This window comes from Dermacentor silvarum, chromosome 6 (genome assembly GCF_013339745.2).
Source record: "Dermacentor silvarum isolate Dsil-2018 chromosome 6, BIME_Dsil_1.4, whole genome shotgun sequence".
Taxonomy (NCBI): Eukaryota; Metazoa; Arthropoda; class Arachnida; order Ixodida; family Ixodidae; genus Dermacentor; species Dermacentor silvarum.
In genome coordinates this window covers 146,873,447-146,887,945 of record NC_051159.1, presented here as the reverse complement: position 1 = coordinate 146,887,945, position 14,499 = coordinate 146,873,447, and the positions used below count along the sequence as shown (strand labels likewise).

Genomic DNA, 14,499 nt, shown 5'->3' with positions numbered 1-14,499 from the left:
ATGTAATCGTTACGATAGTGTAAATGTGGATGATTCGTAGAATTATTAGCGATAAGGAACAATATAAACAATTATTTAAAATATTATAGCCGTAGAGATACATAGGGATCCATAGGAAATGCATGGGAAAGCTTACAGTTGGGGTGGGACAACTGAAATTCGGCGGTGGATCAACTTGAAATTTGTGGGCTGGCCAACTGAAATTTAGGGGTGGGCCAACCGAAATGTGGTGTGGAGCCAACTTGAAACTTAGAACTGGGCCAACTTGAAATTTTGGACAGGGGTAGGCAAACTGAAATTTGGGGTTGGGTAAGATCTTGAATTTCGGGGTGGGCGAACTCGAAATTTGCGTGTGTAGCAAGTTAAATTTAGGGGTGGGTCAACTTGAAGTTTCGGTGTTGGCTTAACTGAAATGTGGGGTTGGGCCAACTTGAAATTTGGGCTGGACCTTCTTATTGGGGGGTGGGCCAAATTTCAAGTTTGCTCACCCCCACATTAAACTCCATTCTGTAACCCTAATGGTCCACCGGTTATCCATCCTACGCATTACATGGCCTGCCCAGCTCCATTTCTTGCGCTTAATGTCAACTAGAATGTCGTCTACCCCCGTTTGTTCTCTGATCCACACCGCTCTCTTCCTGTCTCTTAACGTTACTCCTAAGATTTTTCGTTCCATTGCTCTTTGTGCGGTCCTTAACTTGTTTTCGAGCTTCTTTGTTAACCTCCAAGTTTCTGCCCCGTATGTTAGCACCGGTAGAATGCAATGATTGTACACTTTTCTTTTCAACGACAGTGGTAAGCTCCCAGTCAGGATTTGGCAATGCCTGCCGTATGCACTCCAACCTAATTTTATTCTTCTGTAAATTTCTTTCTCATGATCAGGGTCCCCTGTGAGTAATTGACCTAGATAAACATATTCCTTTACAGATTCTAGAGGCTGACTGGCGATCCTGAATTCTTGTTCCCTTGCCAGGGAACATTAGGGTTACAGAATGGATACCAAGAGAAGGGAAGCGCAGTCGAGGACGGCAGAAAGTCAGGTGGGATGATGAGGTTAGGAAATTCGCAGGCGCAAGTTGGAATACGCTAGCGCAAGACAGGGGTAATTGGAGATCGCAGGGAGAGGCCTTCGTCCTGCAGTGGACATAAATATAGGCTGATGATGATGATGATGATGATGATGACATTAAACTTAGCCCACCCCTAAATTTCACTTCACTCACCCAAAAATTTCAAGTTGACCCAGCCCAAATTTCAAGTTGCCCAGCCCCAAATTTTAGTTTGCTCACCCCTACTATAAGCTTCCCCATGTATTTTCTATGGAGCTCTATGTATCTCTATGGATATTCTATTTTCAATTTGCTTTTAGATTGTTCCCTTAAGGCTTATAACGAACCAATCATCTGCATTTACATTATCATTACAATTAAATGTCTTAAGTTTGCAAATTACGCATTTTTGTGCAAATACAATGCACTATAATTTTCGCGTGGCGGGATTAGGGTACTCGCCAAAGAATGCTTACACATTAAAAAGCTCAGGTGGTCAAAATTAACCATAAGCCCCACACTATAGCGTGCCTCATCACCAAATCGTTTATTTAGCTCCTAACACCGGAGAATTTAATTTTAATGTGCTTCATACACATGTGTTTTAATGCGTAAGCATTCTGTGGCGAGTACCCATTCTTTGGCGAGTACCTTTGCCGAGTCACTCGAAAACTGTAATGCCTTGTACGTGCACAAAAATGCATAATTTTCAAAGTTAAGATCTCCACCGCAAAACGTTGCCGACGTCGATTTGAAGGAACCGCCGTACTAGCGCTTATTGACACAGGGGCCGCCGTTTCGGTTATCTGCGAGAACCTATGCCGCAAGATCAAAAAAGCGACCACGTCGCTCTCAGGACTAATGCTCCACACTGCCAGCTCACAGTGCATTGCGCATTCAGCTGTGTGCACCACACGTTTAATTATTCAAGGTGAACTTTATGTCACAAAGTTTTTCGTGCTGCCGTCATGCTCCCACGACGCTATTCTCAGATAGGACATCCTTTCGTGTCATCGCGCCATCATAGACTGCTCCCGTGCAGAAGCGGCCCTTACGCCACTGAAAACCTGTCTTTCGGTGGGTCAAATTCGCGACGCTCACAAACTTGTCATTGCTGCAGACACACATATTGCCCCGCAAACATTGACCGTATGTCCCCACCTGTATGTCCGCCCCAGACGGAACTGTTCTGTTTGCCCCATCACAAGTACTTCCCCGCCGTCGCGGCCTGCGACTGCCATTTGCCCTACTTAGCATTGAATCGGGTGATACAACCATGTTAGCTTCCAACTGGCTCCCATCCTCCGTTGCTTTACTTCGTGGTAAATCTTTGGGTCACATACAAGGTATTGACCTCCTGCGCTCCCTCGAGTTCGCAGAGGACCAACCCCAACTTCAACTTCAACTTCCACCAGAGAACACCTATATGGCCAAACTATGTGCGGTAACTGCCTCCACGGGGCCACACGCTCTGGCGATGCAATCGTTCAGCCACCATGGGAATTATGGGAAGCACATGAATTTGTCCGATCTTCATGCTTGTGGATGTAGACGTTCATGTGACTCTGTTTGTTGCGCTTCATATGCCTTCATTATTGTAAATTTCCGAGCAATGTATACTTTTCGAAGTACAGAAGACGCTGCGAACACGCACACTTGCTACTAATTACAACGATCCAAACGCGCAGCGTCTCAAATGCACTGGCTTGCCCGTGATAAATTCATAAGGGCATTTTATCTTGCGTGTCGAGGCGTTCATCCATAGCATAATGGTTTTCACATCGGGTTTTTCTTCCAGAGCTCCTGTGTTCGAATCCTGCCGTCGAAAAACATTGATAATGTTTTTATTCTATATTTATTGTATGAAACTATGCACGCGGCTATACTTGATTGTTTATTCTATGGCTACACCGCGTTGGACCCTCCGCTGTGCTGCGACTACCGAAGTGCTTCCTGTCGGCGCTCGTTAGTGTCACAATGCAGTGCTTCGCTTCACCGCTCCTAGATGACGATTATCACATCCGTTGCCGGAAATCCGTCGTGAAACACCCAGGATAAAACATTTTCGTGTTAAAAAATAGAATACCCGGAGAGATACAGAGGGCTCCATAGACTATGCATGGGGAAGCTTATAGTAGGGGTAAGCCAACTGAAACTTGGGATCGGCCGACTTTAAATTTGGGATTGGGCCGACTTGGAATATAAGGGTGGGCCAACTTAAAATGTGTGGGTGGGCCGACTGAAATGTGGCGGTAAGGCAACTTGAAATTTGGAAGTGGGATAACCTTGAAATTTGGCCGTTGGGCGTAGGCAAACTGAAATTTAGAGTTGGGCCAACTTAAAATTTTGGGATAGGCCAACTTAAAATTTGCATGTGGGCTAACTTAAATTTAGGGATGAGTCAACTCGAAATTTAGGTGTTTAGGTGGCCCAACTTAAATTGGGGGTGGGTCAATTTCAATTTCAGTGTGAGCCAACTAGAAATTTGGGGTTGGCTCAACTGAAAAGTGGGGTTGGGCCAACTTGAAATTTGAGGGTTGACCTACTTAAATAGTGGGTGGGCCAACTTCAAATTTAGGTGTGGGCCAACTAGAGATTTTGCGGTGGCCCAATGTCCAATTGAATGCTGCTGAGTGTACGAGTTATGAACAACTCGCGGGCAAGGGAGTGGCGCGTTGAAACGTTTGGCGCGTTTTCATGGGACCTTACCAAGGCGGAGATAGAACGCAGGTGAGAGCTTGCGTGGACAATGATGCGCCCATAACACAGCCTTGCAAAAGCTACAGCAAGCAGTTTGATACTATACTACATGTACCGTCCTTTACACAGGCAAAAAACGAAAAGTGCACAGTGTGATGTATTGTTTATAAACAACCTTACGCCCGTAGAACGTGCGCACCCTATTCATTCCGTAATATGCAGATTATACACTGAAGTTTAGTATGGAAGAAGTACAAACATGTGCGAACGAGTATGCAATAAAATAAGATGCCAATCGGCTTTATGATTGGACCATAAAGCAGTGCATCTTAGCCAGCATAAATCAAGTATGGAAAAATTGTTGATTGCGCAACGTGCCTGCGTTTATCTGACGCAAGTCAGGTCAGCCCCATGGACTGTGGCGGAATGGCAATTAAATAACTTATTATAATGTCGAAAATATTTACATGTTAATAAAGTAAACTTGAAAGGAACGGCTGGCGGGAGAGAAAAAATATCAAACAACTATAAGATTGCAGCGGACCTATAGCTGGCAGAGCCATAATTAAAAACAGTTGTATCGAAGTATTTTAAGATACTTTTAAGATACAATTGGCAAGTATCATATCGCTTACTAATAATCTGCCAGTATATTGTATCTCTACTTCAAAAAATTGGAGTACGCCTAAGCTTCGCCTTTAAGAGTGGAACGCGATCGCGTTATCGAGCCCCGTTCGCATTGCATTTTCCTTTGTGACTAGGCTTCACAGCTTCTTTCGCACAGCGTTGGAAAGACAGCTTACAAAGACTAAGCTTACACAGATCCCCTTAAAGTCAGCTTCACTTTTAAACAGAAATGCATTGATGGGAACACGTTTTTCCAGGGGTAATATAAGTCGTCTTATAAAAAAAATGTGAAGGCCCTAGGACGTTTTTCATTATTTTATTGTGTGCTATTGCCCCGACGTGCGCGCGTGTCCAAAACGCATTACACAGGCGAAGTCCCAATTTGACCTGCCGAGGATGCGAGCGCCATCTGGATATAATTTTCGCAAGTAATGTACCCGAGTGCGCCGCTGTTGGTATGGTAGAAATGCTGGAAAAGGGGTTTGTGTTCCCTCGTAACAGAATTATGTTTTCCCGTACATTCAAATTACAATCCGACGCCACCATGTCCGTAGGTTGTGGCTAAGTCGTACGTAACCATTTTGCTGACGGATTTCACTGTGAGAAATTCAATCGTCTTGAATTTCCCGCCCCCCCCCCCCCCCCTGCCCGGGAGGGGGGAGGGGTCGGGATCATTTTTTCCGACACCGACGCCGACACCGACGCCGGATTTTCTGCGACACGTCGCCCCTAACCAAATCGCATTAATACTTGTTGGCTCCGTATCTTGTTTCTGTATCGCATTAGAAAGTATCTTTGCCCAGCCCTGTTCAACTTAATACACATTGAACTGAGTGCGATGCCTTTCGATGAATACCTGTACTTCCGCAGTTGTATGCACCATTACGCGAAAATCCGTCATTGTCGCCTGCCTGAACTACAGATGGTGCCAAAAATGGCTGACGACGCAAAGAGTAAAAAGACATCAAAAATGCTCGGATTGACCTGGAGGTTCCTGTAAAGAAAGTAAATTAATGCGTTTGAAAAGAAAATTTGGGAAATTTCAGTCTGGGTGGGAATCCAACCCGGACCTCCGGAGTGCGAGATGAACACGCTTCCCCGACGACACGGCGGCTCCACGGTTCTCGATGACTAAAGGTGTGCCTAGTGTGTGCGTCATTGCTCACGTGACGGCGCAGCCAACGGGGAGGAGGTGGCGCCACGTCATCAGTGTATAAAATGTGTGCATAAAATATAAGTTAGAGAGGCACTGCAGTCTCCTTACGTACATTGGAAGCGAAATCATTCTGGTCGTGTCAACTATATCGACGTCCGTACGATTTCGATGTCGATGTCACGTGACACAGTCACATTACGTATTCACTTGGTCATGTGACCTTGCAACTGAAGGTTCTTACTTGGTCACGTGACTATGTCATATGACGTGATTAGTTGGTCATGGGCTCCATTTGGGCAACGTCAGTTTGAGGGTGGGCCAGGTTGCTCTTAAACGTCGGTCAACTCAGTTTTCGAATTGGGCAAAGTCAATTTCGGGGGTTCGCCAGTTCGGTTTTTATTGACATTGAAACGTGACGTCATCCCTTGGTCACGTGGGTTTTTGGTACCACCGGACGTTAACGCCGGACGCCGCATTTTCCGCTTCATGGGATATGTAATGCTTTCGCAGTAAAAAGCATTAACGTCCAATTGAACGGCGCTGAGCGGCCTTTCGAGTTAAGAACTCCCCGCGGGCAAGCGAGCGCCTTGAGACGCTTGGCGCGTTTTAATTTGGCCCTACCGAGGCGCCGTTAGAACGCAGACGACAGCTTGTGCGAGTAAGAAACGCGCGAAAAACACATTTCACCAAATGCACTTTACTGCTTTCGCATTCCCACACGTGATCAGTTTTAAGTATCCCTGCCGAAATTTTTTTTTTTCAGAACCTGTTCAAAACGGAGACATATAAGAAGCACAATGTTAACCTTTCCCATTTATCCACGACGTAACGTTATTCTCAGCTGAGGCAGCACCTATAGCAATGAAGCCCTGGGGTACCTTAAAGACCACTGAGCCGACTGCACCGTTCTTGCGTTTTCTTCTTTCGGCGGTGCTTTTTTGATAACCCTTAAGGCCCATTCACACTTGCGACTAGGCGAGGTCGCGCGACCAAGTTGGTCGCAAAGCGACCAGTCGCAAGTAGTCGCAAATGGTCGCTTTTCTCGAAATGCGACCATTTCGGGCCAGTCGCTCACTGCTAGATTTTTCAGTCGCGCGACCGTAGTCGCAGAACAGCTGAACCAATCAGATGCGAAGGAACAGGACGTCCGTATAGGCTGACGCTTATTTTACGCGGCGTTGACATGAAGCAGACGTGAACGGCATATCGTGATACATTTCGGTTTAGCCACTCGTCCGTCGAATTTGTAAGTGTGAACATCGTTCGTCTTGAGTAGTTTTCTGGTCGCCAGTCGCAAGTGTGAATGGGCCCTTAATGTTGGCGTCTGACAAAGGTGCCAGCATGTGACGAAGGAGCGGTGACAGAGCGGATAGGACGCGTTAAACGCCGCTTCCCTATTTGCTAAAGGATTGGAGAAACAATGTGTGCGCGAGCTTTTGTTTGGGAGTAACTCATGGTCATGAACAATTGCCCAATGACTGGTGTCTATGGGCTGTCGCGCTCTTGTCTATGACGTCAAAGGTAGGACATGTTAGGGAGACCTGGAAGTCTCAAATTAGATTGAGGGGCACTTTATACGAGATTGCAGGCTCCCTGTTGCATGCAGCGGAATAGTATTTGGCTGGCATGTTCAATGCAGCGTTGTGTACACATCGCTAGCATTTTCTTGCCATGTTCAAAAACTGTCGCATAATCCCAACGCAAGGCCTATAATCATAATGAACTCCTTGGCTTCTAAACATATTTCTTGAGGAGAAATAAATTTACTTCGGTTCCGCATTAATTTTGTCGTCAACTATTCATTTTTGTTGTAGCTTCGTCTTTATGTTTCCTTTTGCAACCCTTTCTAGGTTGGTTTTTCATGCACGCACCTCGTCTTTCTTGCCTCACTACGCCAGAATTAACCATCAACTTAAAGAAAATAATTTGTCAGGTAACTTTATTCAAACAACTCAGTTCAATACTTATTTATTGTTTTTTTTTCTGAAATGTACTCACCCTTCTGTTTGGGAGGGATGGGAAATCCTTTACTAGGACCTGCTTCACCAATTCGGGCTCGGCGACAAACAGTACGAGCTTGTTAGACTCGAAGGCCCTGCACGTAAAGGTAGTAATAAAAAAGTCTCAGTTTCACCACAAAAGACGAAGCATCGATTGCGATAGCAAATTAGTAGACAGCTATTCGAAGTAAGAAGAGTAGTTTTGTCGACCGAATAAGCTCGTAAACATTCGCTTACAAACTAAATTAACAAGATGGTGTCACGCGTGCACAAGCAAACAAACACATCTCACTCGATGACTTCCGCGGTCAAAACGCTGGAGTGTGGAAGCGTGGCGGCAGCAGCGAACGATTTGACCTTCATGCCGCCCCTCGCTTCAACGCCAACTAAGCGGCGAAAACACAGCGCACATGAAGCTATCACCACTCGGCGCACTCTGTCCCCATCGCAGATGGCTTTCAAGATCGCAGATCGCGCGGCCGCGTCATACGCAGCAGCCGCCGAAGTATACCCCCCCCCCCCCCTCCTTCCTCTCCCCTCGGTGCCTTCCGCCGTTTCTTGCGCGCGACAAAAGACGACGCGCTTCCTCACGGCTTCCTTCCCTTTCACGCGCGAGATTGAGCCACCATCGTTGGCTCACCCTCGCAAGTCTTTTCCGCGCACATTTATCATACAGCGCGCGGTGATGATATTATCGATATGACGATATAGAAATGCGCCTGGAATGTTGATACGCACGTAAAGATGGTAACAAAAAATAAACAGCATGACAAATCTTCGTGAGTGCTGCAAAGTTCTTTTCGAAGCACTCACTTTGTTTTTCTTTTGTTTTTTTTTACCACCAACCCCCCCCCCCCCCCCCCCCATAACACGTATTATAAGTATTTAAATTTCAGCGCCTGGTCCATCGGCACATGTGTGTCTCCGTTCCAAATCAATTTTATAGGGCACTTTCACCCTTGGAGTGCAGCAATGAAGACGTGGGGTCTTTAATGCAATTTTATGGGGGGAAAAATGACCGCACAAAGAGCGATGGAAAGAAGAATGCTAGGCCTAACGTTAAGAGACAGGAAGAGAACGGTGTGGATCAGAGAGCAAACGGGGATAGCCGATATTCTAGTTGACATTAAGCGGGAAAAATGGAGCTGGGCAGGCCCTGTAATGCATAGGATGGATAACCGGTGGACCATTAGAGTTGCAGAATGGATACCAAGAGAAGGGAAGCGCATGCAGTCGAGGATGGCAGAAAACTAAGTGGGGTGATGAAGTTAGGAAATTTGCAGGCGCAATTAGGAATCAGCTAGCACAAGACAGGGGTGATTGGAGATCACAGGGAGCGGCCTTCGTCCTGCAGTGGACATAAATATAGGCTGATGATGATCAAGATAAACAGCTGCAGACTCGTGGGACCATGGGACTAGCTACCCTTTCCCCACTTCTTAATTCCGCTGAACAGCCGGCAGTCTGCAGGAAACATTTCCGCGCTCCTGCAAACAACTTGCATCTTTGAACAGTTGCTGGCATGTTCTTCAAGGCATTTTCTTCGAAACGTTTCTTTCAAAAATTGCACGAGGGCACTCTCACTCTAATAAACGGCCATAGCTGCAGCTATGGCCGTTTAGTCACCCTGAAAATGAATGGCTGTATACGAATTTGCTTAACTACACACTTTTGGTTTCAAACGGCTTTCCGACTTGGCAAATCAATGATTTGCAACAAAGCAGGGCGTTATAAATGAAACCATTCCGAATGATTACGTGCGTACGCAGATACTTTGTTTAGTGTTGCAATGTTGAGAACATTCTAATTGCTTGGAATTAAGAGGAATAAAAAAAGCGGGAAGATAGCGCCACGAGAACATCTGAAGACACAAGCATGAAGCATAGACATATCCATGTAGGACTAGTATACCAAAATTGTCACATTTAGTTGACAGATAGCAGCGCTACTCTTTCCCCTAGTAAATTTTGAAGCAAACGGTTATTCCAACAAGCTTTCGGCCAGAATCACCAAATCACTTCCTTTCGGTGGCTTAGGCTGGCAAAAGTTTATGCCATTTCGTTTGATGAAAACACGACAGTACAGAGAGCTTTAGTATAGCGTAAAATGTTTGGCGTAAGCGGGCGACGCAACGCTAGCGCTATCGCACTCTGTATAGAGCACGGTTCGAGTTAATGCTTTAGTAAAGCGGAAGCGAGCGCAACGCTAACAGGAATACAAACAGCCCCGACGCCGCACATATACACAAATTCACAAAGTACAAGTTAATCAAGTACACACCAAATATTGTAGCACTCTTCCACGAAGCACGCTAAACAAACTTATTTATTGTGGGTGAACTTGTGGCAGCAATCTCAAGACTAAAACACTTTCACACAATTTGCAAGCCGAGTTAACTGGAGTCTATTCAACACTACGAACAACGTCCCTACAACGAACACACTTTCACGCGTCCCGATGGCCAAGAGCAAAGCAGTGACTTCTGATTGGACGGGGGACTCGGGCGCTGTAGCGTGCGCGTGCCCGAGATACACGCGCTGGCTCGCCATGCTGGGAGGCGGTGCTGCAGGTGCTCTTCTACTGGGGATGCGATGAGGCGAGTCGCACGGTACCGCGCGAGTGTCCTCATAACTGGCATGCGGAGAGAGAGAGCGAGAGAGAGAGCAAGGAGAGGGAGCAGGGAGGTCAACCAGAAGAGCGTCCGGTTTGCTACCCTGCACTAGAGGTAAGGAAAAGGGGGAACAGAAAGAGAAAAAAAATCACAGCATATCCACGGGGTGAATGATGATGAGTGGGGCGAATCTCCGGGGGATCATTCGGGTAAACCACAGCTACGGACGAAAGAGAGCGCGCGTCGGGAACGAGAAAGAGAGCGCGCATCGGGAACGAACGCCCTTGTGCACCGCAGCGCCCCTAGCGACGGACAAGAAAGAAAGAGAGCGCAAGTCGGGAACGAGAGAAGGAGAACGCACGTCGGGAACGAACGCCCTTGTGCACCGCAGCGCACCTAGCTACGGACGAGAGAGAAAAACGCCGGAAGCGTTCTCTGGAAGCCGAAGGGGAACCGGAAGTGGAAACGGAGGCGGAAGTCGACTTCCGGTTATACTATACATATACATATATACGTATATATGGGTATACATACATATACGGACACACAACGCCATCTATTGAGCAATTCATAAACTAGAGGTGGCTACATACTACTACTACTACTACTACTACTACTACTACTACTACTACTACTACTACTACTACTACTACTACAGAGGAGGGAACGACCCACACCCTAAGGAGCTTCGCCCCTAAAATAGGGAGAGAATGATTACTGAGTACACGTGGGACGATGTACAGTTCTCTGCAGCAATATGAACCTGACCATATGCGGTTCGGCTTTATCTGCACAGCTCCGTCGACCACCCCCCATCAACTGAACCATCTCATAAAATTTAGTTTGTGGTGGAATCTATATAAAATATAAAGTACAAGCAGAAATTCGTAAGCTGTTGCTTTTGATATTTGGCAGCACGCGTAGCTTGCGACTCCAACCGCAACATTTCAGACGCTGTGTATGCAGCGAATACATGCAGCCACTCCTGTTAATCCTAAACCGCCAAAATATTGCAAACGAATCTTTGAAGCATCTTCAATAATAATTATAATAAGGAGAATAATTGTCACAAAAAGGTTGCTGTCGAAGCATGAGACAATTATGACGCGATTACGTGCATCATTTGGGAAGGAATGGGCTAAAGATCGTACAGGACTGTGACTTAATAGATCTGAAGTGTACGGTCACTTCGAGGGCTGCCTCCATGTTCCTCTACGTGGGGTTCCTCCTAACATAGACATGCTCGCAAGAGCGTTAGCGCCGCTTACGTGCTGAGCATACGCAGTGTGTATCACGCACTGCTAACTCTAAGTCCTTATGTTTGTGTCTACACGCTATATAAACGCTATGTGCCCGGCGACAACTTCATGTGGCAGTGCAGCAAAAACTGCCGTGCCGAAGCACACATGTTTTTACTGCGCATCTGCATGTAGTCCGTGAATGTAAGCAACTGGAACCACACTACCGTAAAAGAAATCATATCACTTATTACATTGACCTTTTTTTTTCAAGATTTGTTTCATAAATAAAAAGCTTGCTTAGGAAAATAATTTCCGTTTCTCGCTGTTCCTAGTTTTCCGGCTTTCTGGTCAGGTCGGCACCACTTGGGGTAATAATTAACACAAAATCAAATGCGAGCGCGGGCGCGTAGCTTTGGCTATGCAACCACACAAAGTTGTCGTCGGCTATAGTAATGCCGTCACTTCTGTCACATGCGTACTTTTCCAAACGCTAACGAAAGCGCTGCCGTGGCTCCACCCGCGCCAGCAGAGTACGTAATTCTCGATATGCGCAACGTTCTCCCATGTCAGTGAGCACGCTAGCCCGCCCTCTTGCAAATAAAAGTCTCTGAAATTAACGTTTACCAACCCGAAATTAAGCCAACGTTCAACGCGCGCTTCAATGCATAGATGACCTGAACTGCATGTGAACAAAGTTTCAGCTCGAAACATCACTACGTTCTCTCACCGCGACAGTTTCGAAGTTGTTTGAATACTCGAACGGGCGCGTTTGTGGTACCCGCTGCACCTTAATCAATGCTTAGTTGTGACTCTCTTAATTACTAGACAAGCCCTGAACGTTGCAACATGTTCTTTCAAGTACAAACTCAAGTCCTACACAGCAATTTTACGTCGCAAATAGCGACTTATTCGCTTACAGCAAGGTTCTGTCCAGAGGCCCATCCCAATTAGTACAGCATTATTAATTTCCTTTGGCTCCTTCAGTGAAACTCGAAGTTTTAAATTTCGTCAGCACGTTCTTTATATTGCAGTTCCTATTTGTAGAAACTGTCAAAGCAATGCACAGAGTGGCTCTTTCGCGCTGCCTCTTTGGATTCCGGAACTTGATCGGCAAGCCGCTAACGGAACTTTAATATTTTCACACAACACACCCAGATAACTTCACACTTTTATAGCTTGCACATGCATAATCCTCATCACTCCCACATACGCTCGAATTCTCAATACTATACGATTTTATTTTATTTTATTTATTTTTTTTTTTTGGGGGGGGGGGGTGGATAGTTCCAAGTGGTTCTATTTTGGTGTTAGCCTTCTTGTGTTGAAGCATATTTAATTGCATCATTTCTTGGCTGGGAAAAAAAGAAAATAAAGCACTGTAATACGCTCTAGACAACCTATTATCAAAAATATCTATTCTTCAAATATAGGTTTAAAAATTGCTACTGCATATTCGTTGTTCAAAACTTCATTCTCTTTCAATTCAAGACTATTTGAAATGCGATAGTCAGAACTTATCTTACCCAAAGAACTTGCCATATTTCCGATACCGCGCCTCGTCAATGTCGTGGATGGCCTGTAAATCAAGCATAAACAGAGAAAACTAAAATCAGCAACTGCCGTCACAATGAAGCTTTGTTCATTACATATTGCAACATGTCTTCAAGCCAAGGTCTTCTGAACCGGCTTCGTTTTCTGCGCTAAACCCCATTTGGGGCTCTTGTCAACAAATTAAAGAGATACTTGTTAACATGTGGAATAAGACTGTGACCTTTACGCTGCAATTCACTGCGCCTTAGAGCACAGGACGATGGTACATCGAGAAAACAGAGTACTGAATTATGACTAAACTTTGGCGATGCCTCTGCCTCAACGAAGAGCTGCCAAGTCATAGATGGCTATTTCATAAGTAAGGGCCACAAAACCAATCGAAATTATTTGTGAACTTTGGTGAGTGGCTTATTTTTTGTACAGTAAAATAGATAGTACATTTTAGGTTTGGACTGCATACTAGGCAGGTCTCATTAACCGCACGTGTAAACATTATTTTTTTATTAGTCGCGCAATCAACGTGCAAAATTTACCAATTTATTGAAAATTTCATTGCGCAGTATTCTTCGCATGTATAACCAAATGCCGTAGTGATGGCTTTCTCATCATATGATCTTATGAATTGATCGCCGAGACAAGCATAACTTCAAAGTCAACTTAAAATAATGTCTACATGCATGTCAAACTGGGCGGTAAAAGCATTATTCCGGCCTTTTCAATGACATATTACGTGTTGAATAGAAAATTGTCATATCGATTGTGACTTACTTTGTAGAAAAGCTTCAACGAAGGACCGAATATGAGGGCAAATGGCTCTGATGGAATGTTTTGATTCTTCCAGTAGTTGCGATTCCGAGAAGCATAGCTGCGAAATTAGTGAATAGTAAATAAATCCATATCAAAATACTCAATAAATTTGCCTCCGCGTACAGTCAACCTTTTCGAAACCAATCTAATATCGCAGAGACTTTTTGTATTTTACTAGAAAACATTATCTTGCACATCGTAACAAAAAAGCGATCAAAAGAGCAATCAAGTTTTTAGAAATTTCCATCAACTATTTTAGCAATAGTGCTGGTTACGCGTATATGTGGCGTTAAGTATTCCGCGGCTTCTACTGTATTTAAGAACTGTTTCAGTGCTCTGCTATGCCTAATGTGTTTCTAATGGAACACGCATAAGAGGAAAAGACAACTCCTGTAAAGCAATAATTATTTAACAAGATCGAATAATAAGTGCGATGTCATGAGCTTTAGTTTGTCACAAGATTTAATTGGTACTACAAACTTTGTGCTCTGGTGGTCTGCAGCTTGCGTTGTGCACGGAACTCAAGCTTTAGGTTGTGAGTTTTATCCGTGGCTAATTGCGCTATAATCATGGCTAGCGTCGGCGTGGAGAATAAATGCCCAAGGATCCCAAAAAGCGTCGCATCTGGCTCAATGGCCTCCGCCTTGCAAAAAAAGAACCTGGAAGCAAAATTAATCCGGAGCCCTCCACTGAGGCGTCCCTCAACCCACTGTGCATTTCATGGGGATTGAGGAATGCGCCGGCGTCATCGATCGCG

The 14,499-nt window shown here is 45.2% G+C and overlaps 1 protein-coding gene and 1 long non-coding RNA gene across 2 annotated transcripts in view; one reads left to right on the top strand and one right to left on the bottom strand.

Annotated features, from left to right (window-relative positions):
• LOC125946423 (uncharacterized) overlaps positions 1–14,499 on the top strand; it is a 64,501-nt gene that overhangs the window by 21,253 nt on the left and 28,749 nt on the right. The gene's annotated exons all lie outside the window — the stretch shown is intronic.
• Positions 1–14,499, bottom strand: part of LOC119456164 (cytochrome P450 3A24-like) — a 92,916-nt gene that overhangs the window by 73,574 nt on the left and 4,843 nt on the right. The window contains exons 2-4 of the mRNA XM_037717790.2: positions 13,704–13,800; positions 12,908–12,960; positions 7,531–7,627 (exon numbers count right to left, since the gene is read on the bottom strand). Coding sequence (XP_037573718.1) covers positions 7,531–7,627; positions 12,908–12,960; positions 13,704–13,800 — 247 coding nt within the window. The remainder of the gene's footprint in view (positions 1–7,530; positions 7,628–12,907; positions 12,961–13,703; positions 13,801–14,499) is intronic.